The 26,165-nt window shown below is 41.5% G+C and overlaps 1 protein-coding gene across 1 annotated transcript in view; it reads right to left on the reverse strand.

Moving 5' to 3' along the window:
- The window catches only part of LOC109932140 (partitioning defective 3 homolog B), an 851,675-nt gene that overhangs the window by 377,744 nt on the left and 447,766 nt on the right, over window positions 1-26,165 (reverse strand). Inside the window, exons 12-15 of the mRNA XM_048599077.1 lie at window positions 19,554-19,659; window positions 16,504-16,609; window positions 15,358-15,488; window positions 5,942-5,986 (exon numbers count right to left, since the gene is read on the reverse strand). Of these exons, the coding sequence (XP_048455034.1) occupies window positions 5,942-5,986; window positions 15,358-15,488; window positions 16,504-16,609; window positions 19,554-19,659 (388 nt within the window). The remainder of the gene's footprint in view (window positions 1-5,941; window positions 5,987-15,357; window positions 15,489-16,503; window positions 16,610-19,553; window positions 19,660-26,165) is intronic.

Consider the following 26,165-nt stretch of genomic DNA (forward strand, 5'->3'; position numbering starts at 1 on the left):
CAATTCTTTTAGGTTTCCCTAACAAGACATATTTCTAGAAAATACAGAATGGATGGCAGCAGGGAGTGAATTACAAGACTGTAATCTAATTGAAGTAGGTTCAGATGGCACTGTAATCTCCAGGAGTGAAGCTTCAGCACAGTAATGAACCTCACCTGAACATATATGATTAAACTGCAGTCTTGTTACTCTTCCTGACTTTTAGCTTTGTTCCCTTTATATAATATATACATATACACACACTGAATAATGTAAAGCAATTATATCTAAAATTCTTTCCAGCTGTCATTCACTTCTGGGTCCCTGGTGTAAACAGTTTCCTGAAAATCACAAACTAAGATTCTCGCTGAAGGGCTCTACAGGTCAGTTCGCTAAATGATAACAGCACATTGAGATGCTTGGCAGGCACAGAGGTCCCAGTGCTGGATCTCTGAATGGACTGAACATGCTGCCAACAATGCTACTGAACAGATGCACTGAAAGGGGAATCCCTGCATTTTTGGCAGGTGTCATCCTGGCATGTCCATGAGATCATAGCGTGTGCATCATGAGACATTTGGAGCATCGAGCTATGAAGCAAAGCTCGGCAAATGCAAAAGATAGTTCTGAACAACAAAACCGAGAAGCAAAGCAATTGATGCAAGCACACTGGAAAACAATTTGCACAGTTACAGAGTACAACGTACGATTTTACAGCACAGAAACAACAGGTCTGTTCCAGTCTTTATGCTCCATTTGAATCACTTCCACACTCTACTTCATCTAACTCTATCATCCTATCTTTGAATCCCTTCTCCCTCATGTATTAATCTAGTTTCCGATTAAATGTATCTGGTCTCAATAGCGGTCTGTCCCACAGTTTCATAATTTTATCCAATCTCCAGGTAAAGTCATTTCTCCTGAATGCCTTAAAGGATAATACTTCAATGGTATATTTCTGCCCCTTGTTTTAGTTTCCTCCACAGTGGAACCATCTGTTCTTCCTTCCTCATTTTGAGAATCTCTTTCAGGTGAGCTCCTCAGCCTTCTCCTTCCAACAAAGAGAGCACCTGCCTGTTCAATCTTTACTGACTATTACATCCTCTCAGTTCTGATTATAATTCATGTACATCATTCTACCACCTGATCCACGCCCAACCTCATGCTGTTGATCCACCAATTTACATAGGCTAGGGCTTGTTAATGGATTCCTGGTTTCTGTGGTTTTTATTCACCTTGCAACTGAATATTCAAGAACTTCACAGAACAGAATACTTATCAGGCACTGTTTGTGTGGGATCTTGCTGTAAAAGTATCAGCCTGCCCTGTTACTAATTTGCAAATTGTCAAACAACTTGAGGCGGTGAAAATCAGAACATGTTGGTTGATTTTGCTGTTTGTGTCATTCAGTGGCAACTTGGCCTTGGAAAAACCATTACTTTTATGAACGTGGAGAGTTTGAACATTAATCGCAAACTTGCCACAGAAATTTAGGTGCAATAATTAATAGTTTGAGAGACCTTTCTAATGATTTGTTAATGAGTAATGCAAGATCGATGAATCTCTCTCTTGACTGAAAAGTGAACAATTTAAACTGCACAGTCTCATTCCATTAGGTATTAACTTGTTCGTAGAGAGTTTTTAAATAGGTCTTTCTTTTTGGCTTTCTTTCCAGTCTCCTCTCTCTTTTAATACAACCTTTCCTTGTCTGTATGCAGTTTGATTCAAACTCAACTTATTTCCTTCCCCATCACTCAAACTATAAACTGCATTTCTTTAAGCAATGTACTGTTGGTCCTAAATTTAAAAAAAATTGTAAGAACGGCAGATGCTGTAAGTCAGAGACTAAAACAGAAATTGCTGTAAAAGCTCAGCAGGTCTGGTAGCATCTGTGGAGAGAAATCAGAGTTAACGTTTTGGGTCGAGTGACCCTTCCTCAGATGCTGCCAGACCTGCTGAAATTTTCCAACAATTTCTGTTTTTGGTATTGTTGGTCCTCTCAGTTAATTAAGTCACAAATGTTGCCTGGACAGCATCATTAGCAGTCTGGCTCCCCAAAAATTTGTGGGGTTAAAAGTGCAGAGAAAAGCCTAACTAAAAGTGGATCACTACGAGAGGTCCCACTCTAAAAAAAACCAGCCGATTAGGACACTAACTTTGCGAATAAATTAGGTGTTTATCAGCTTTACATATAAAGAAATCTGTATCAAGTATGAAACACTATAAATCTGCTTGGCAAAGAGAATTTTATTATTTGTAAAGCAGGACAAGGTCAAGTTAGAATACTTCTGCTGGATAAACTCAAGCCAAGAGCTAATAATTACAAGAATATCACCATGTTTTTCAGTGGGGGACTTTGATCGGTCTGTTTTGGAAGTCAAGTACTATTTTGGCATCACCCACAAGCAACACAATATGATGTGCACTCATAAATATATTAAGAACAAAAAAAAAACTTGCCTAATAAAGTTACAGGGACAGTGATGTCCCTTTGATAGATTACGCTGTGCACGGATGAGAATGGGGAATATGGATCGCAACATGATGCGCTATTAAATGGATATTACTGCCACAATGGGGAGCTTGTGGCAGGATCAGTTCCTAAAACAGACTGCTCCAAAACCTCAGATGCTTTATCCCCCTGTCGATCTCAATGGGAAGTTTATTCTACTGCAGAGATTTTATATCTCTGCTAACGATTTTCTATTTCCTCGAGGAACATAGCAGGGAGGGGAATTATCTAGAATGAAATGAATCATTTTGTTTTACCCCTACAGCAAAATACAAGGTAAGTCATTGGGTTATCCTCTCACTGATTAATCTGTTGGTTAATCTTTGGATGGTTGGACTGATACAGTTTCTATTAACAAACAAGTTGGACACAAAGATTTTAGCCCTAAGAGAATATCCATTGACAGGGGTTCAAAAAGAATCAGCAATTATGCCACAAAAAGACCTAATACCATGACGTCCACAATACAACAGTGACGACACTCTTCATTAGTCATAAAGCACTTTGGGATGGCTGATGATTGTGAAAGGTGCTACACAAATAGATGTCTTTCCTTTAGGTCTGCAAACGGATGCTTTTAGTACTCCAAAATCAATTATAAAAGATGTACCCTTTTTCGCTCTTGCATTGCGATCCCCTCAAAAGAGACCACACTAGAGCCACAGTGAAGAAGGTACAAAGCAAGGAAAATGTCTAATATTCACCTGGAGGCTCTCTCGGTACATGCTCAGGAAGCAATGCGTTTGTGTAGGGATGAATGACAATGCCAGAAATAAAACCCCAAGGACCTGGATGCAGAGTCAAGTAAGCTTACATTGGTGGATTAGATCAATTCATTTATCATCAAAGGCCACATATTACGAACAGCACCACACTGCGTCACACACTGCTCATTTCACTAGGTCACTAGGATTGAGAACTAGCTAGAAAAACAGGCTGTTTAAATTTCCTCCTCATATCCCTCCTCCTGATCTAAGCTTCTTGCCATATAGCTGGTGACTGGTACTGTCCCCTCATGATGGGGAGGTTGCATCTAAGCGCTCACATTTTCATGCAGCCACCACATTGCATGCAGTGCGCATGTGTGTAGATACACACCCAAGCCATCAGCCATGTATTCAGGGATCGGCATTACTACCCTGTAGTACTCCCTTTGTTGTGTTGTACTGGCTCAAACGCAGCTGACATAAAGACTCCTGTGGAATCAAAGCACAATGATTACTGGAGGATCACAAGTATTGGCCTTCATGATTCTCTGCCTTTGGCACATCCTAGCTGAATATAAAAGGATCGAAATTCCGACTGGTTGCAGTAGAAAATGATTTGCCATGCGGCACCTGCAAAGGGATGTGCAAGTTGGTCAATGTCACTGCACCATGGGAATCCTTACGAAACCAAAATCTCATTCCACCTATCTCCCCCTGGCATGGGAGCGTGAAACGTAATGAGCTCTCACTGAATGGGGAGTGTCAGTCACCTCCGTTACGCATCAGTAATTGGCCAAACTGTGAGATTGCGGAAATATCTCCAATCCCAGCCTAGAAGAAACAGGATGCATTGTTGCAGAGACCTTCACCTGTTGCAGTCGTTGTTGCAGACACCTTCACAAACATCAACAATGCTGTTCCCTCCCTGCTCTGAGGTTGTGGCTGCCACGTGTGGCCGATTTTAGTGGGAATATCCTTCCTGAAGCATAGATGTCAGAAACATTGGGTAGAAGTTTCCCAGTCCTGAGGTGGCAGGAAAATTGGGAAAATTGCAGTCTTTCGCATTGAATCAGCTCCCTGATGCAGACCGGTTGACAGCAATGTCTCCCAGTGACTTCACCTCTCGCACTGTACCACCTACCAAATACAGCTTAAATAATTGAAGGCCCTGTCCGATACGAGACACTTTCCTGGCTCACTGGCAGTCTGCTGATGGTAGCCATCAACGCTGGAATCTCCAAGCAGAACGAGTGTTCCCAATGGATTATCCAGAAGGGATAGGCCTGTTTGGTGCTGTTCATTTGCAATTGTTTACATATCTATCCCAGGCACACACTCAACTGATGACCTGCCTCAGGAGCACCCACATTTTTCAACATGGCCGAGGCTTCAGCGTTGCCAGTGCCCATGTCCCATCCACCATCCTTTATTTGACGGTAAGCCCAGAGATGGCCAACTAGGAGGCCACCCACTAGCCAGTTCGACAGCTGGCAAGTACAGGCTTGAGATCCCCAACTGGACTCAACATCACGGCCCGAAATTGCACGGCAATAGTCAGCCTACGTGTGCTGGCTAAGTCCTCGACATCTTGTTCCCTCTTCAGGAAACTTGCCCTGCTCCAGGTGGCCTCTGTTAAAGCACTTCTTCCTCAGACAGCTTAGGAAATTCAGCATGTCTATAAGAACCCTCAACAACTTTTACAGATGCACCATAGAAAGCATACTATCCGGGTGCATAATGGCCTGGTGCAGCAACTGCTCTGCCCAGCACCGTAAGAAACTACAGAAGGTTGGGAGCACAGCCCAGACCATCACTGAAGCCAAACTCCCATCCATGGACTCCATTTAGGCTTCTCGTTGCTGTGGAAAGGCTGCCAACATCATCCAAGACCCCTCCCACCCGGAAACACTCTCCTACAACCTCTTCCATCAGGCAGAAGATACAGAAGCTTGAACACACGCACCATCAAGTTCAAGAGCAGCTTATTCCCTGCCGTTATTAGACTGACGAATGGACCTCTCTAACTTCAAATAATATCGACCTTGCTAATGTTGATCTTGCTCTGTGCACCTCCCGTGCTGTGTAACCTGTATGCCTCGCACTATCTAGGCACCCTATGATCTGTATGCTTGTTTGCATACAAGACTGTATGATCTTGTTTGCTATGATCTGCCTGCACTGCTCGCAAGACAATGCTTTTCAATGTGCTTAGGTACACACAGCTACAATAAAGCAAATCAATCAAATACATTCTACGTGTCATGCTGTGTTCCAAGGAGAATGGCTACAATCACACAGGTCTGTGTCGAGAACTTAAGGTCAACAAAAATCTTGAGCATCTGCCACCTCATAGCAAGGTAACAATCATATAAGATCAACGAGCAACTGTTGATGATGTATTGATTGGTGATCCCTTCAAATAGCAGCGCTGCTGCTTAAAATGTGATAAGCTGAGCGAGGTTAAAACGGGATGTTAGCTAGACTGTGGGGTCATAAAGGTCATGAAGTTGAGCATTCAAAAGAATAATTAATGTTCCAAATTTCACACCATATGATTAAATACCCCAATATTAAAGGAAGTAAATCCGACTGCAGGTTTGAATTCTGTACCAGATCTTATGGAAAACAGGAATATTTTATAAAAGTTAAAAAAAAATTGAAGAAGCACAACAAATCAGACTTTGACCAAACATTGAGCCATTGGGAATAAATTACTGCAAAGAAAAACTTCCCAACGTCTTACCGGATTGATGCATTGCCAGAGATCCAACATTGCCTTCATCTGCCACTGGAACACACAAAGAAAGGACATGTTTAAAATCTCCCCAGAATAAGTTCTCCTTTTCCCTTAAGCTCAGTTGGTACCACTCATGTCTCAGAGTAAGAACACTGTGTGTTCAAGCGCTATTCCAGTCGCTCCAGCACAAAATGTAAGCTGACCCTCCACTGCAGTACTGAAGGAGTACTGCACTGTTGGAGGTGCTGTCTTTCAGAGCACATCACTATCACATTGCAGTTTGTGGGCATTGCTGTGCATAATTTGGCTGCTATGTTGCCCAGTTGGCTACACTTCAACGCCATTTTAACAAAAATGCAAAAAAAGAAGTGTTGGACTTTCCTGAGACTGTGCTTGATAAATATAAGTCTTTCTTTCCACATTCCATGACAGTCCCTCCATGTTAATTGCCCCTTGTCTTCAAGTTCCACTTCTACCAGCTCAATGGCCTGGTGGTATAATCACTGGACTGTTAATCCAGCAGACCTAGGTAATGTCGTGGACATGGGTTCGAAATTCCACCATCTGCCGTGGTGGGATAAGAGTCTAATGATGACCATGAATCCATTGTCGATTGTCAGGAAAAACCCACCTGGTTCATTAATGTCCTTACCTGGTCTGGCCTACATGTGACTCCAGACCCACAGCAATGTGGTTGACTCTGAACAGCCCTCTGGGCAATTAGGGATGGGCAATAAATGCTGGCCTAGCCAGCAATGCCCTCATCCCCTGAATGAATAAAGAACTCAACTCTAGTTCATCATTAATCCAATCGTCACTTCTTTTGTCAGAGCTCCTTACATATTGCCTGTGAGCGCCTACCAAATTTGCCACTCAGATTTTTCTCTTTCTGACTCCTTCCAAAGCAAGACAAGCATTCAAAATGCGACACTGGAAAGTGGCTTGTCATAGTTACCCTCACACCATCTATTATAAAGCAGTCAGCTTTGTAATCATCTGACCACTTTCACACTTGCAACGGAAGACCAATGGGTCAACTAGTCACCAGATGCACCCCGTCATCTACTAACCTGAGTCTTTAGGGCAAACAATGCTCAGCTTTTTTACGTTTTAACGCAGCATACATTCTTAAATATTAATGCAAACAAACAAATTCAGTGATTTATGCTAATCAGAACAAGTAACAGGTAACACCATGAATTATTCAGTGTCCACAGATTATATTTTCACTTTGATGCAGTGTTATTTAACGTTGTTAAATGCGAAATTGTATTTTGCAGTCGCAACACAACACTCAAGCAGCTGCTGTCAGGGGGGCGCCAGGAAGGTTTAAAACTACACACTGCTTTCATGAACCACACACAGACTGATAAAATCACCTACAGTCACCCAAGTTACTTTGTTTTTGTCTTCCATCCCTTGCAGAGTTACATAGAACTTGCAGCATAGAAATTGGATCATTTCAGTGTTTAAGCTCCACCTGTTTCTCCTTATTTATCTAGCCCTGTCAGCCGACCCTTCTATTCATTTCTATCTTCCCTACTTTTCCAGACTCTCATTAAAAGTATCTATGCTATCTGGCTCAACTATTCCATTTGGTCAAGAGTTTCCACAATCCAAACAACCTCTGGATCACTAAGTTTCTCCTGAAGACCATGATGGATTTATTGTGGCTTTCTTACATTTTTGTGACTCCGAGTTTTGGATTCCTGCAGAGTGACAACATCTTTTCTACACCCTGCCCTATCAAAACTTTCACACTTTGAAATAACAAGGTGTAGAGCTGGATGAACACAGCAGGCCAAGTAGCATCAGAGGAGCAGGAAAGCTGACATTTCGGGTCTAGACCCTTCTTCACCCTTTGAAGGCTCCTTTTCTTGTCCATTGTACAGAGCCCAGTTCAGACTTTCCTGATAGTTGTAGCCTTTCACAGTTAATCTCTTTTGCACCTTCTCCAGTGTCTCTACATCCTTTCTGTCATACAGGGTCAGATCAGGATGCATTATTTAAAGCATGCAAGTCTTCATGCAAGGCAGTGATTCTTGGCCATGAACACATCATCGGAATTATTCTGACATTTTCTTCCCTCCACCTTAGCAAGGGGAGTGGGGCAGAGGTGGAACTCTCATAGAATAGGGATCACATTAACAAACTGAACTGTCTTCACCATTGCCTGACAATAGAACACAATGCCAACTGAAACAGCTTGATCAGCACAGACCAAAATGTTCCTTGTCAGTAAATTCAGACAATTTTGAAGCATTCAGTAGAGTTCACTGGTGGCTGAACAACAGTCTTGGCCTCATATTATTTGGAAGCAAGGAAGCAACTATTAGTTGATGATACAACTGGGAATTCCTCCTTCATTACTTTCCCTCCTCAATCCTTAACATCGTGATTTGTACAATTGTCGATGATGTATTGATGTAGTATTTAGACATGGCTGGAGAGTCAATAGGTGGGGTTGCAGAGGGGATTAACAGGCAAGGCAAACAGGGCAGTTGAATTGTTGTCAACAAAGTCAGACTTCAGAGGCTGCACTGACCTCCTCAGATTTCCCCTCGTGTTCAACAAGATTGTCTGTCTCCCAATGATTACTTGTAACCCCTATGGCTAATCCTCGACTGAACCATAACCCAAGAAAATCTTTAACCAGGGATAAATTAATTAGGCACTATCTGGAACAAGGTGAGCAAATGAACCTTTATTTCACGTTTGCTGTAAATCGACATTTCTACATGCCATAAAGCTGGTTTATAAACCAGAAATCAAACAGATTAGGGTTGTTCCTGTTCCAGGAAATACTTATAACCAAACAAACTGATATGGAATATTAAAACATAACTTTATCCAGTACTTAGCCACATGTAGACAACATTAACCAAATGGTGTATCCAGCACTGTGGGAAGTATTTGATTCTTTTAAAACATATTGCTGATTACTGAATAGAAAATTTAAAATCTGCAATGTGCTGGGGTTATTTGTGAACTCTCATAGGAATAGGTGTCCCTCTACTCTCTGTATGCCTAAGCTCATCTAAAACTCTGCTGTACATTTTTTAACACACACCCAATCTTGCTCACCACGCTGTATTTGGTTACCTATGCTAGCTCTCAGTCGAAAAGACTCAATTTTAAAATTATCGTCTCACACTTAAATCCCTCTGTTGCCTTCCCCATCTCTGACTTCCTCAGCCCCACAACCCTCTGAGGTCTGTCTCTCTCCAATTTGGATTCTTGCATGTTCCCCTTTATCACCGTCATTCACAGACTTGCCTTCAGCTGCCTCGGCTGAAGTTCAGGAAGTCAAGTTGTAAGATTCTTTCGCTCTTTGCTTACCTCCTTCAGTGAGCTTTGATGACCTGCCCGAAAACTCCCTCTGTAGATGTCTGTCAAATATTATCTGATAATGAACTTCTGGTGTTTAGAAGAGTCAGAGGTGATTTAATTGAAACATATAAAACCCTAAGGGGCCTTGACTGGGTGAATATAGAAAGGATGTTTCCTTACTGATGGAGAGTAGAACGAGGGGTCACCCATTTAAAACAGAGATGAGGAAACTTTTTTTTTCTCTCTGATGGTTGTGTCTCTTTGGAATTCCCTTCCTCAAAAAGCAATGGACGGAGAATCGTCAAATATTTGAAGGCAGAGGTGTACTGAATCGTGATTAACAAGGTGATGATATGAAGGAATACAGAGCATAAGTTAACAGATCAGTCGTGACGTTATAGAACGTGAGAGGTGTGTGTGTGTGTGCATGTGCGTGTGCATGTGTGTGAGAGAGAGAGAGAGAGAGAGAGAGAGAGAGAAAGAGAGAGAGAGAGAGAGAAAGTGTAGAAGAAAGTGTAGAAGAAAGTGTCTGGAAGATTTCTTGCACCCAAATTAGTCTCTTTCACAGGGAAGATACTGAGCAGAATCCTGAACAGTTTCATAGATTTCATAAAATCCCTACAGCATGGAAACATGCCCTTCAGCCCAACAAGTTCACGTAAGAACTAGGAGCAGGAGTAGGCCATCTGGCCCTTCGAGCCTGCTCCGCCATTCAATAAGATCATGGCTGATCTTTTCGTGGACTCAGATCCACTTACCCGCGTTCTCACCGTATCCCTTAATTCCTTTATTGTTCAAAAAAAATCTACCTTTTTTTTAGAAACGTTTACTGAAGTAGTGTCAACTACTTCACTGGGCAAGGAATTCCATAGATTAACAACCCTCTGGGTGAAGAAATTCCTTCTCAATTCAGTCCTAAATCTGCTCCCTCTAATCTTGAGGCTATGCCCTCTTGTCCTAGCTTCACCTGCCAGTGGAAACATCCTCTCTACTTCTATCTTATCTATTCCCTTCATAATTTTATATGTTTCTATAAGATCCCCCCTCAACCTTCTGAATTCCAATGAATATAATCCCAATCTACTCAGTCTCTCCTCATAAACCAACCTCTTCAACTCCGGAATCAACCTAGTGAACCTGACACGGTGACTCAGAGCATTCCACCCAGACCCATCCCCCCTATAACCCACGTAATCCACACCTCCCTGAGCACTATGGGCAATTTAGCATGGCCGATCCACCTAACCTGCACATCTTTGGACTGTGGGAGGAAACCAGAGCACCCGGAGGAAAATCCACGCAAGACACGGGGAGAATGTGCAAACTCCACACAGCCCAAGGGTAGAATCAAACCCAGTTCCCTGGTGCTGTGAGGCAGCAGTGCTAACCACTGAGCCACCATGCTGTCCCAAGTTGACATTGAATGGCCTATCCATTTGGACAAGATTCACAAAAAGCAGTGTGCAGAGAAAAATACACATCAGGAACAAAAAATAAAGAGACAGAATGGGGGAAATTTTAATCAAACCTTCCCATTAGAAACTGAAAGCTTTATACTCCATCTGAGTTGCTTTTGTGTTGAAATCATTGGAGAGCAATATTGTGCAGGGGACAAAACCAACAACTGAGACTTCCAACCCAGTGAGTTTGATTAAAATTAATCCCCCAGACTTCGCCAACATGCAACCTCCACATTCAGCATGAGCAACCCCGTGTGACCATTAATTGTACTGGATTCTTTCTCATCAAGGGCTGAATTTTGATATTTATCACCACCGTTTCTATACTTTAAAATGTGCAATATTTATAATTTCCCACTGTCACTGGCACCTCTGAGGTTCCAGGCGCCAATATGCAGGCAAACAAAAAATAAAATCATCATTGCATTGTCCCTTTCTAAACACTACAGTGTGCATTTAGTACCTGCGCAAGCATTTCTAAGTCAAATTGGACATGGCATATCGAGTGAACTGCTTGTCCAGGTTTTATGCAAGGAGATATTGTCTTTTCTTACTCTCAGCTAGACATGCACTTGAAAGAAATGATTAAGAGAAAGCAGTGGGTCATAAATCAATGTCCGACTGTAAGAGTTCATCTGGAGAGTGCTGCCCTAATGACTTACAGCCATTATCCAAACTACAGCCTCATGGTATCTGACCAGACACTTGAACTTACAAAGGAATGCACCTGACCTATTGGATTTAACTGTTCCACGCAGGGAAGTCAAAACGGAAAGCAACCTGTGACAGATATTCTGGCTGCAATGCAGTTGCTCAGCTGCTCATGCCTCTCCTTGCAAGACATTCTGCATCAAATTAAAAGCAAAATTCAGTTTGTGATTGAACTCTCTCCCACACCCAACCTTTCCCTGCGACGCTTCAGTTTTCCGAAAAGTGTGCTTTGTCCCGGGGAGAGGGAACACAAGACCAGGCCACTCAGCCTGTTCAGGCCATTCTTTCATTTACAACATCCTGAATTGTGCCTATTTTCTGTTTCTTCATTATTGCTGAGTAAATATTCTGGATTGTACATATTTACCAACAGGAACCCACCTTTGTCACACATAATAAAGCTGTTTTGGGACAATTTAGTTTTGTTAGCAACACAAACAGATATACATTATTGAAAAAAAAACTGCCTCTTCTCAGGATGGTTTTCCTTACAGCAGAAAAAGGTTCAATCAGATTTTGATTCAGAAGACAGGGAGAAACTGCTTCGACAGACAGGAGCATGACTCACCAGCAGGCACACACTTTAGACAATTAACAAGAAATTCAGGACACTGCATTAATAATGAGTGGAAATTGTTCAGGCAAAGAGTTTTTAAGAATCTGGAAAATGCGACCTGGGAAGGGATGGAAGCAGATTTAACAATAACTTAGAGAAGGCAATTGAATATATACTTAAAAGGAAAAATTGCAGCACCAAATGAGGAAAGAACAGTGAAGTATGACGAACATTATAGCTCTTCCAAAGAGTTAGCACATGAAAGAGTAGACTCTGTGGTTCTACAAGGTAAAGTCATCTTCACTATAAATGCTGCACAACGGAATCACACAAGTATAATATCCAACTTCTTTGAGGGATTAACGATGACATGCACATTAAAAGTCTTGTCCATTAAAAGCAATCATGATGTCCACTTTATACAGCAATTTTTTGCATCAGCGTCACAAGCAATGATTTTGGCTTCTGTACAGTCCAGAGATTGCCCATTATAATTACGTCTAAAGTAAGTAGAGCTCTCTGAATTCAAAGAATAATTACAGGGAATCAGGGTCGGCAGATTATAGGGATTGTGGCCGCATTTGGAAAGGAAAGAAGCTGGGAACGTGTCACTCAACGTTAAAGCAGCATTGCTCAAAGCAAACTGCAATGGGAGACCACAAATGACACTGATGCTTTTTTTCTACAATAATTTCTCAACGCCCTCCTCTGCCTTGTAAAAATTTCACATTACTGAAATTTGCTCCCATTTCTAAACTGCAACTTTACGTACGTGACGGGATGCATGCTTCCGAGAGGTTCCATGCCACTGATCATGCAAGGTTCTGTAGGAATTTTTACTTCACATACACGTCCAGATCAGAGACTGAACTTACGATCAGATGTGTGTGTTGGGGGCTCTGGGAAATCTTGACACACTGAGGTCATGGGAAATTCTATGGGCAATTCCCTCATTCCCCAGGAGCTTTGGGGAAAAAAAGTCTCCAGCTTTGAGTTGAAGTTGGAGACTTTTGACTGACTTACCTGGATAGTTACCCCAGAAACGTTAAGAGAGAAAAATCTTAGGCTAACTCCTGGTGACTAGACAACTGACAACGCCTCACTGAATTGCAACTCGCACCCTCCCCTGCCCCCTTCAACCGGACTAGATCACTCCATCAGACTCATCACCTTGTAACTGAACCAAACCCGACAGCCCAATTCCACTCCTGACCTGACTCCACCATGACCGTTCCTTCTGCAATTTTCTGCAATCCTCAAATGCAACCTCTCTTGACTAGGCACCACCATCTAACTTCCTCCTGTAGCCCTACCTAACCTGATCTACTGCCTGACTTGACAATGCCAACCCAACCACATACCGCAGCCTCCACCAACATCAGAAGACTAGCTATAAAAATCAGGGGTAGAGAACTGGGACAGCAAGGTGTAGAGCTGGATGAACACAGCAGGCCAAGCAGCATCAGAGGAGCAGGAAAGCTGACGTTTCGGGCCTAGACCCTTCTTGTTTTTGTCTGGTTAGCATTGGAAAAAGGATTCTGACACAGACCAGAAAATTTGGGCCTTTGTCTACCAAACTCAGTTTGGCAGAACGAACAGGAAAAAAGGCAAATTGTGCTACTCTGCAAACAACTGGGTGCTGCATTTTGACCCAGCAACCAAATTACAGCTTAGGCGCATACAAAGCGGCACGGTGGTTCAGTGGTTAGCACTGCTGCCTCACAGCGCCAGGAACCCAGGTTCAATTCCACCCTGGGGTGACTGTCTGTGTGGAGTTTGCACATTTTCCCAGTGTCAACGTGGGTTCCACCAGGTGCTCTGGTTTCCTCCCACAGTCCAAAGATGTGCAAGTTAGGTGAATTGATCATGCTAAATTGCACATAGTGTTCAGGGAGGTATAGATTAGGTGTGTTAGCCAGGGGAAATGCAGGGTTACAGGAATAGGGTAGGGGGTTGAGTCTGGGTGGGATGCTGTTCAGAGGGTTGGTGTGGACTTATTGGGCCGAATGGCCTGTTTTCACACGGTAGGGATTCTATTCTATGCAACACATGCCAGGATCTTTCCAGGCCTGTGTTATACCACAACACAGATTTAATGTTTTCTATGGGACTCCCAACAGGCAAGTTGCACACAACAACAGGGGAGGCAATGGCCTAGTGGTATTATCACTGGAGACCCAGGTTTGAATCCTGCCATGGCAGATGGTGAAATTTGAACTCAATAAAATATCTGGAATTAAGAATCTAATGTTGACCATGAATCCATTGTCAATGGTCGGAAAAACCCATCTGGTTAGTAATATCCTTCAGGGAAGGAAACTGCCATCCTTACCCGGTCTGGCCAACATGTGACTCAAGGCCCACAGCAATGTGGTTGACTCTGAACTGCCCTGTGGGCAATTAGGGACGGGCAATAAATGCTGCCTAGTCAGCCACGTCCTCATCCCATTAATGAATAAAGAAAGGAAACAAATCCGTCACCCAAAAGATACCTTGATCCCATTTGCATGTAGACCCATTGTATCACAGGTTCCAACCTGATGCTCTTTAGCAAATAATGGAAGGATTCATTCTGGATTATGGTTGGTTGAGCATGAAACGGAAGGTATAGTCGATTCCACTTGCGCAAGCCCCAACATTGGCAGCTGTGACTTGATTTCCCAAGACCTACACACTAGGATTTCCCCTTCAAACCTCTTCATTGCTCCTTGCTGATTTAAGACCCCATTTAATAGCTGCCTTTTTCAGCAAGCTTTTGACCACCCATCCTCATATCTCATTATGCGTCATGGTGTCAAATTTTATCTGAACGTCCTTGGGACATTTTACAGTGCTACAGATACTCTGTAAATGCAAGTTATTGTTGCTGCCTGGTGCAGTCACTTTGCAATACTCATTGTCATTAAAGATACCTTTCAGAATGGAGTCTAATGGTAACGAGACTGAGTGGGAAGCATGCAGGGATCTAGGCCAAGCTGGTGTGATTAAATCTCTAATATAAAGGAACATAATAGTCACCATCCAGTTATACTTTCCTGTAAATTGTATAAAGGCCGCAGTCCACCATGATATAAAAGGAATATGTGCTAAACTTCAATCAACTCACATCTTTGGTGTTACTTTTAACCATTGTCAACACTACTTTCATCTTATCAAACTCGCAGGATAGATTTCAAAAAAGCTACAGATGGCAGGGCAAGCATGAGGTTTTCATTTAATCCTGGGGGTTCAGATGACATAGATAATCCACTCAGTTTTAGCATGTTAAACAACAATAGGGTGCAAACTATTTTTAATCTATCTTCTCTGTGTTCTGTTTAGCTTAATTGGCTTTTTGAGTGACAGGTTGGATACTTGGCCCTTACCCAAGTCCATGCTCTTGGAACCGCTGATTTTGCCAGGAGACTGCCGCTGCACACTGTTGCTGGCCTGATATTCCGCAACTCCAGCCATTGGTCTTTGGTGCAGCGATTGTGAAGCAGAATTGCGGTCAGAACTGTGGAGGGAGTGAGAGTAAAGCACAATTAAAACCTTTCCTGTAAGATAGGTTTCTGCTGCAACCTCATATCAGATATTCGCATTGAGTTAACGACAGAACGGCAAACATGGGCCACAGTTTTGGGCATTTATTGATTCAGTGGATTAATGGTCACACAGTCAGCCATTACTCAGTTGGTAGGCATCTTGCCTCTGAATTAGAAGTTTGAGAGTTCAAGTCCCACCCCAGAGATACAAATAGCACTCCAGGGAGAAAATGAAAGAAATGACTGGCTGATGCGCTGTCATCAATTAATAACCCTGGCAATGATAGAATAGCTACTCAAATGGTGCCCAGTGGCATTGGAGTTGGACTATTGTTCTGCAATGAGTCTGGCATTCAGTCAAAGGCATGTTTTGAAGGATGCTCAGGGCTAATCTCACAGCATAAATTATTAACACACACAATCTAGCAGTGACAAATATTCTAAAAACACAACAGCACGTTAGTCCCTCTGCAGAGACTTCAGATTGAATGACATGGCACATAACTGGATAGCACATGTGCCAGGGATTTCCATTATTCATTTTCTCAATTTTACCCTGTTAAAGAGTAAATGTTGACTTCCAGAGTAAACTGTCATTAATTATCGATAATTTTAGTTCTGTGTTGAAGTTTTAATCGCTTCCTCCTAAGCATTTGTGCTCACTACTCATTCCTCAAACAAAATCACTGTGACAGATGATCTGGTTATTATTGCAATACTGTTTGTGGAACCTTACTGTTTACAAACTGGATGCTACATTTCCCACATTACAACAGTGACTCCACATTTGAAGTACTTTAATAGCTGTGAGAGGTTTGGGTTGTCCTGAGATCATGAAAGGTGCTACATGAAAGAAGACTTACTTTCTTTCTTTCACCTAGCGGTAAGGAGCCAAATTAATGGGCAGTGGTTTAATCAGTGCCACCAGCAAGCTACATTTACCCACATTACAAATTTAATGACTAGGGTTAATTTATGGTTACAAACCTTTTATCTTCACGAAAAGACCACATTTTGTATACTCCCATGGTCTCTTGTTCATCAGGATGTGGTGGAACCGGAGGTGGAATTTCAACCTCCCCCTCATCATTTGCTGTAAACAAAAACAAGGCTGTAAAACAATATCCTGGAAACTGAAAGATCCAGAAACAATATTGCTCATCAAATTCTAAACATCGAGGGTGAATGAGGAGTGATTCAAGACCAGTTTCCCACCAGTCAAATAAAGACGCACCAAACAACAGGGATGTGATTACACTCATGTGCCATACAAACACATTCCATCAGCTAAGATGCTTGTGTCCAGAAAGACTGAAAATGTCTTAACTCAAAAACGCCACAGTGGATGTCAAATGAGTAACAAAATGCCCATTTTCCTGGAAAGCTCGATTCCTTCAAAAGAACACCTTCAAGGCACAGACCTTCAACAGAAATACTAATGTGTTCTAAACTGAATGAGAGCTGGGGATGGCAGAGATTGGTGACATTATTACACAACTGAAAGCTGAGAAATCGCCATGAACACGAATGTGGAGTGCTCAAGGAAACATAAAAACCCAAGGTTTGATACAGTACCCCATCAATATCCTGTTCTATTTGACATAACTGGCAGCATTAGAACCTGGTGGCAGTTCTGATGTGAAAAATGATGATGATCATAGCTTTGTGCTTAGTAAAACAGTACTCTTAGTAAGGGAGTACTGTGCCAACACAACATTATTCACTATACTTCACGAAATTAACTCAATGACTGAGAAGCGCTTTGGTAACACTCAAAACACAAGCCAATGCTATATAAATGTAGGCTCTCTCTTTCCTTTATGGAGTATTTGAAGCAGACATTAGACCATCAGTGCCTGTTTAAATACTTCCCTGAGTGTACTAAGAACATGAGTTACCACAGGAATGAAGATCAGCAATATTGAGGGTGGCAAAGAATGTAGCTGAATAGGAAAAGAAAGTAGACGCCACAGCTGGGGATTTCTTGGCTTTCTGATATTCATAACACAACTCAAAATGAATGGTAGTCTGGATGCAGTCGGTTGAGTGGGTGAAAGAGAAGCTAAATACATAGGGAGATTATTCTGGTTTGGCCCTACACCAGCATTACTGCCAGCAAAATGATATGTTTGCATCTGTCTTATGGCAAACATTTTTTAAAAGTTTCAAAATTCTCAACAAACGTGCATTCCACTGACTAATAAAAACTCCGTGATTAAACTCCACTTGTTCTTAACGAAACAATTTAATGTTGTTGTCAGATTAATCTTGCCAAGAAGAGTTATAAGCCTGGGCTTTTAGTTCTAGAAACCAAGAGGTGGTAAAGATGGAGAAAATAAATGTGGAAGTGAACTTGCAGAAAATATTAAGAAAGTATGTTAAAAAAAAGGAGAGAAGTAAAGTGAACCTATTTTGCTATATAGCACATTCAAGGCTGAAATCAAAAGCTATTTTTAGACTTGAGGAATCAAGGGTCATGGCGGCCAGTGGGGTAGTGGAGCAGAGATCGAAGATTAACCATAATCTTAGTGAATGGTGGACATAGGCTTGAGTGGTGAGGGTGTGAGGTGCACATGGTCTGTTCCTGCAATTGTTTCTTATTGGGGCAAGAGTTTCTCCTTCAGTAATAGCTGGACGAAGTTTTGCGTCCAGTGACTCTTCTTTAGAACTGGAGAGAGAAAGCAGGGCTAATGTTTCAGGTCCAGAGACTGTTCTTTAGATCCAGTTCTGAAGAAGGGTCACTGGACTCGAAACACTGACTCAGCTTCCTCTTCACAGATGCTGCCAGACCTGCTGAGTTTCTGCAGCCTTTTCTGTCTGTTTCAGATTTCCAGCTCCATAGTTCTTTGCATTTTTTCCTCTTTCAGTGATCTGCTGGCAGGGACACAGTTTGGAAAGAGGGGAACATAAGAACTACAACAAACCACAGAAGATATGCAGTCTCACGGTCCATCAAGCATGTTCCTCCCAGCTGCTATGTGTAACCCACCTTACCCTCAACTCTCCCTCTTGTATGTGTTTTTCAAGATAGGTCTTTCCGAGAATCGTTCTGCCTATCTCCAAGCCCAGAAATATCTATAAATCTGTATGGCAGGTTACTCACCTCAACTGGCTGTTTTCAGCAGTGAATGGAACCACAGGTGCAAATTAATAGCCTGCAATGTGTACGCTTTCACCACCTATAAATGTTCCTCTTTAATTCAGGCATTAAATTATTTATAGAATGCATTAATGTAACTCAAACTTGCTGTAAAGGAACAGAATTAGTCCATTCAGTGAGATCATGGCTGATCCATGTCTGAACTCATCTATTGGCCTCAGCTGCATAATCCTTCAGAGTTTTACCCAATGAAAAAGACTATCATTCAAGTTTTGAAATTTTAAATTACTTCTGCAGTTCAACAAGTTTTGTTGATAGTGATATAGGTGATGGCCTAGTGCTAAACTATTAATCCAGAGACCCAGGTAAATTTCTGGTGACCCGGGTTCGAATCCTACCATGGCAGATTGGTGGAATTTGAATTCAATAAAATAACTGGAACTAGGTGTCTAATGATGACCATGAAAACATTGTCGATAGTCATAAAAAAAACCCATCCGGTTCATTAATGCCCTTTAGGGAAGGAAACTGCCATCCTTACCTGGTCTGGCCTACACGTGACTCCAGACCCACAGCAATGTGGTTGACACTTAACCGCCCTCTGGGCAATTAGGGATGGACAATAAATATTGGCTAGCCAGCGACGTCCACACCCAGTGAATGAGTTTTTAAGAATTGGCATGTGCGTTTTAGACTTTCACTTCCTGCTGTGTGAACAAGTGCCTCCTGACATTGCCCCTAAACAACACTGTTCTAATTTTAAGGTTATGCCCCTCTCACTAAAAGAATTATCTAATTGCTTAATCAGATGAAACACATCAGCTTGATCATCCATTGATCTTATATGCTCAAGCAAACATTTGGTCTATGCAACCAGTCTCCATAATTTCGGTTGATCAGGGTATATGAACTTGTTTCTAATGCAACAGGGGCTTACCTATTGTTGCTCTCTCTCTGCCACCGGAGGTCTGGGTATGCCACTGACTGGTGCCATTACTGCTGCGAGTGCTGTGTACCTGCACACCACCCACTTCCAGACGATCCTAAGAAAACAAGACACATTTGTCGGGGTTTAACCAGTTTACAAGGAGCACATGCAATTCAACAACACCCCCTTTCTGACTAAACCTTTCTGATATCTGGCATTTGGAAAAAAATCAAAAGTGCGAAACTGATAAAATACCACAATGCACAGAGTTACTATTCAATGTCAGATTGGGCACCTTTGTTTACCTTATATGTGTTTTTCCATTACAACTTTTGAGACCAATTGCTGTTTATGGGGAGTTCCTGAATCTAATAATTTGAGAAATTTCTTCAGAAAAGTATTCTGATGCATTGTCGAATGGATTTCCTTTTAATTTCCTTTCCCCCTACCTGCTAGTCCTTCAGGACAGTATTTGAGCATTGAGTCTTAAGTTGATTCTGAAAGAGAGGCAGACACCTCAATGAAGCTTGACAAGGAAACCCTACCTTTTTTTTTTAAATTCACTTCTGGGTTCTTCATACTTTACTCATGATTTGAGCATATTCAAAGAATGGAAAATACTATGAGCTATGTTAGATCTTAAGTAGTGGGAGTTGTTGCTAGGTTATAATTCCACCAAACAGCTGGCTTGCAATGCAGGGTGATGCAAAGAGCAAGGGTTCAATTCCCATCACTGGCTGAGGTTACCATGAAAGGCTCTCCTTCTTGACCTCTCCCCTTGCCCAAGACGTGGTGACTGTCAAGTTAACCCACCACTGGTCATCTTTCTCTAATTGGACAGCAGCCCTACAGTCTGGTAAGGTTATAGCAAATTTATCTAATTCCATTGGTTATTACTCAAATGACTTGCCAATTCCTAAGAGGTTGCCAGCTGTTGATGATGAACCTTTTCACAGCACATGATCTTCATTTGGACAGAAAAAACATGCAGAAAGAAAGATTGTAAAACATGAGAGGGAGACAGGACAAAAAATGGGGGAAATCGAGGGGAAGGAGGCAGTGGGACATGGAGGGAGTAGGAGAGAGGTGAAGGGAAACTAAGAAATGTAAGGAGGCGAGAGAATGGGAGGGAGAAAAAGAGGAGGGAGGAAAGAAGAGAAAGAAAGTGGGGGAGGAGAAGGCAAGAGGAAGGGAGGAAAGGACAGACAGAGTAAGAGAATACAGGGGTGAGAAAAACTGACAGAAAACAGATAATGGATTGTAGGCCTCAAAACAAGTCAAGCAGAGACCAACAAAGCAAATTTAAAGAAAATATATTTGCTTAATTGTCATCCTTTACATGAAGCAACTACAAAATTCCAAAGGTGAGTCCCACTCACCATAAAACTGTCAGATCATTAGAAGTGAACCTGGGTTCCTCTGCCATTGGCTGGTACCATTAAGATCCTCCTGGTTCCTCAACCAGGGGGTCACAATCTAAGGATACAGGCTAGTACTAAAACAAGGAGAAACTTCTTCGGCCAGAGAGTGGTGAACCTGTGGAATTCTCTACCACAGAAAGTGGTTGAGGTCAAAACATGGAATGTTTTCAAGAAGGAATTAGATATAGTTTTTGGGGCTAAGAGGATCAAAGACTACAGGATGAAAGAGGAGACAGGGCACTGAATTGGATGATTAGTTCTGACAAAGCAGGCTTGGAAGACGAATGGCTTACTCCTGCTCCTATTTCCTATGTTTCAATTTAAGAAGCAAGTATGTACATACCCATGACCTATCCAAAGCAGGTATTTATTGTTCAAAACCTTTACCCAAAAGAACAAAGAGAAACAAGTGCTATAATTTATTTCACAAGAATTCTTTATTAAAAAGGGAACCATATGCAATGGACACTAATTACAGAAGACCTATTGTCAGGCAAGTTAGAGCAAGGAGGCTTTTTTGTAGGAATAAACAAACATGTGCACTAACAACTACGGTCCATTGTATGGGTTTAATAAATAAATCCATTCCAGCTGCCCACTGTGGAAATTTTTTTTCCCCACATTCCAGTATTGTTCAGTAAATGTAAAACTTGGTCAGACAGGCAATCTTCAGTTGAACCAACAGTCACTTGGTTAAAAACTTTAACATCCGCACCCAGCGATTATTCACGGGTGTTGCTTGTGGAATGGTGGGAACAACTGCATGAGGTTACAGCGCATAACAAAAATAGAACTGTTGAACCATAGAGTACAGAAGATCATTCAGTCCATTGGGCATGTGAAACACAGTCATTAATTAATCCCACTACTCTGTAATTTCCATGAGTCCTATAAATGTTTGCTTTTCACGTACAATCTGATTCCTTTTTGCAACTCGACACAGAGTTTGCTCTGACCACCCATTCAGACATTCCAGATCGCAGCGACTTGTTGCATCTATTTTTAAAAAATTAAAACACTCTTCAACTTACTTCTGATCTTCTGCTCATTACCTTCAATTTGGGTCCTCTGGATGCATTTGTAAAAATGCAGTTCTCTTTAAATGGAAAGACAGCATCTAGCCCATTGATTAACCTCATCAAAAGTCAGGAGGATTTGTGCGACTTCATTTTTCTAAATTGGCATCACTGGGGGTTTCTCTGCAAAAGATTTTCTGGAGAACATTTCTAAAGTATCAAAGCATTACCCCTTGCAAATTTATCCTCCCTTTGTTCCTCAACTCCACATGCTTTACTCAGTGTCTCCTAGTGGCAGTAACTCGCGATAAAGTACAGTTGCTGCGACATTTGAAATTGTGGTTACATCATCTTCACGCACAAGTCTAGACAGTAATGCTGGCTGAACTGTTTGCGAAGTAACCTAGAGGCAAATAGCATCATAAAGCATGACACCATGGCCGAGGTCAGCTATCTTGGCGTGACCGGGAACTGAACTGGGACCGCCCCAGACTACATGGATCGGCAGCACCCCCAGGCAGTGTTTTTAGACACAATGACACACAGCGTCTACTCGATGAACATTACTACATTGGCTGTGGTCGCCAATCAACAACTTTGTCAAATCTCTACACAGCTTACTTTCCAAGTAACAAAAACATTATTCTATTTCTGAACTTTTGTGTGTTAAATATTCGGCATTCTTGTAGCAATAAACACTCAATCCTTAGAATTGCATGTCATGAAATCATCGGACTATCATGTGTCTAATGACCCAATGGAAGTGCTATCCAATTAACCCTAGTCCCCTGCTGTTTCTCCATAGTCCTGTAGAACATGCCCCCTTCCAGTATTAAAACCAATGTCCTTTTGAATATTTGAAAGTCAAATGACACTGCCACCTAATGAGTTGTACAAGATCATCCTCAGTAATGGAAACTGAAATGTATGAATAATTATGGTGGCAAAGGCTAAGGATATGTGTTTTACATCTCTTCTCCTTTGCCAGCGAATACTGGATTCATAAACCTGTGGCCTGACTAAATGCTCCAGAGACATGGGTTCAAAATTCACCATAGTGGCTGACAGAATTCAAATAATATCTTTGAAACAAAATGCTAGTTTCAATAGCAATGATCACAAAACAACCTGATTCACTAATGCACACCAGAAGAGAAAATCTGCCAGCCTTTCCCAGTCTAGCCTAGAAGTTACTCCAGTTTTATGGAAATGTGAGTGACTGTTAACAACCCTCTCGAATAGCATATCAACCACTATAGGGAAGTATGCTTGGCTGTATGTAGCTCACAAGGACTTCAATGGTTCAAGCAGCTAGCTCAGCATCATTTTCCCAAGGGAAATTAGGGATGGGCAGTCAACATTGGGCTTGCCAGTAAGCTCACATCCAGGTCTCTGTATCACCCATATTTTGGGTAAGAAGTTGAACCAAAGCCTTGACTGATTCTCCTGTGGTCAGGCAAATTATCATGGCACTATTCAAAGAGACATAGGTTGCTCCCGCTGGAATGCTGGCCAATATTTATCTCTCAACCAGGGAACCTCTTCTAAAAATCGGTTATCATCCTGTTACTGGTTGTGAAATCTTGCAATGTGCTAACTAGCTGTTATATTTCTTACGTGGCAACAGTGATTGCTCTTGAAAAGTAGTACGTTGCCTGCAAAGCTTTTTAGGTTGCTCTCAACTCATAAGAGCCGCAATATAAACGTCATGTCATTAAGACATGAAAGAGATGATAAACTGTTTTAAAAGCTGTCCTTTCCTGTTCAATTTTAAGATGGACTTGTATCAACAAGACAGTGCGCTCTTTTTCTTCCTCTGTAATGTCTAATGAGGGCAAGTTCATTTCAGTTTGTGGAGTGTCAAAAAAGAAACTGGTGTTTTCTATATCACAATCAGTGACTGTAATTGCTTCTAATTAAAGCTACTGGGTTCTGGTGACTGAAGAAGTCAACTTCCATTTTTATTACACAGAGTTTTGAAGTGATCACATTCCATGACTCTCCCACTGCTTGCAGGTTCAAATTCCATTACTCCACCATACCTTCACCATGTGGGACTCATGTATCACAAATTTCACCCACCCTTCTCAGAAACCACTGATAATCTTTGGTGCACCATCACATTCACACAAGGGCAAGAGCCTTATACTTTCACAGTAGGGTTAACACAAGTGACATTCTTCAGTTTTTGTTTTATTGCGGATAGCAAAGGTGATGGAGCAGAAATTCTTGTTACAGTGTAGAATTCTCAACACGTTAAAGTCAGATTTGTTGATACCAGATGTTGCCTTGGTACCAAATGCCTATATTTATAGCCCCTTGAAAAGTGTATCAGCTTTTACCAGTGGTCGTGCTATTCTAATTGATTTCCAAGAGGACCAATGCCTCCCATTTGCAGTGCTAAATCTGGCTTTGATTGCCCACGAATGAATTTGTGGACCTGTGTGAATTGAAATGACATTTCAAGAAAAGCAGTTGCAGGTTGCATGTCATAAAGACTTACTGCAGTCTACGATGATAGGCAATTCCAGTGAATCCATCAGAAGTTGCTTATTACCTCACTTTATGACTACATTAGCTAGGTCTGAGCGAGAAATGAAAAAGAGTATCCCATTTTTCACCTTATTCTTAAGAATCCGGTTCAATGGTGCATTGCATTCTTTCATCTCTACTTCATTACATTTGTGGCCTAAAATTTGACAACTTTTTTTTGCTCGATAGAGAAATCAAGGACACACTTTTCAAAGCTGCAGAGGAAATCCAGCACTGTGAAGGTTTCAGTTGTTTAATCACCAGAACAGCAATGGGATTTTGTTGTACAGAGTTGACAGAAGCAGGCAGATGTCAAAACAATAGAAATCATAAGGGAAAATAGGAGGAAAAAATCCTAGAACAATAAAAAGATGGTATTCCAAGTTTCAAATTTTCCCAAGGAAACAGTGCACGGTTTCCAGGCTAGAAGCACTCACATCAACAAATCTAACATCTTGTTGCTATTTCGGAACAGTGCTATCCTGGCTGCCTATGACCTATACTCTAGGATTCCCTGCTTAAACCTTCCTCTCCTTTCAAGACCTCCATTAAGTTAATCCCTTTAACCAAGCTTTTAGACACTTATCGCAATATATCCTTACATGGCTCAGTACCAAATCTTTATCTGATTTTTATCCTGTGAAGCCCCAGGGGGCATCTTATAATGTTGAAGATGCTACATATCTGCACGTTGTTATTGCTGTGATGTATGTAATGGAAGAATTGTTTCTGCTAATTTAAAAACTATCTAAATGTCAGTCAGCCAGCCAATGCTTCTTTAAGTAATGATCCGCTCTCCACAAAATGCATTTCCTTTTGAATTACTATTCAAAGAGGTTTTTTTTTAAAACTGTCCAGCTTTTGTTGGTTTTAATTATGATCCACAGACGGTCTGTAATGTGCAGTTTTGTTTTCTTACAGGTAAATGGTTGCAGATGCAGATGACATATGTGCCAGCATAATCTTTTAGAAATGGGATCTATTATTCAACGTGCACAAATAAAGTATTCATTAAACAACTGCTTGCTTTCACATTCTCGTTGCATAAGAAACTACTGTCCCATGATGTTTCAGGTAGTAAGATGTAACATAATGGGTAGAGTCAGAAACTTGGAGGAGATGTAATGGAAGAATAATTAACTAGGGACAAGATCGTAATCAGCATCCGAGAGAAAACTTTATCAGACTTCTGGTAGTGAAGGAATAATGACTTCATATTAATGAAATCAGTTCATTTGAACAAGTAGACAGAAATAAAGAACTTTTATTTGAGAACACCTATGCTTTGTTTCACTTTGCCATGAGGTCTGCAAGAGACAGCAAGATTGTGCAACATAACATTCCCATGTTGATGTCTTCTGTCTCAATAGCATATAACACACAGTCTTAATCCCTTATACTACATCTCCCACCCCAAATCTCTGACTCTACCCATTATAGTACATCTCATTACACTATACTTCACGGAAGTATACAAATAAATTGGTTGCTGAAGTAAACAGGATAAGAGTGGTGTTCAAAATCATAGCTAAATGCAGATAAATATTAACAAGTGGGTGGGAAAGGATCAGGTTGGTGAGGTGCTGTTTTGAGGTTGGGTCAGTTGAACGTTCATTATCTTTATTCTGTAAGTTTGACAGACTGGAGACCTG

The sequence above is a fragment of the Rhincodon typus genome, chromosome 7 (assembly GCF_021869965.1).
Source record: "Rhincodon typus isolate 14 chromosome 7, sRhiTyp1.1, whole genome shotgun sequence".
NCBI classification, from domain to species: domain Eukaryota; kingdom Metazoa; phylum Chordata; class Chondrichthyes; order Orectolobiformes; family Rhincodontidae; genus Rhincodon; species Rhincodon typus.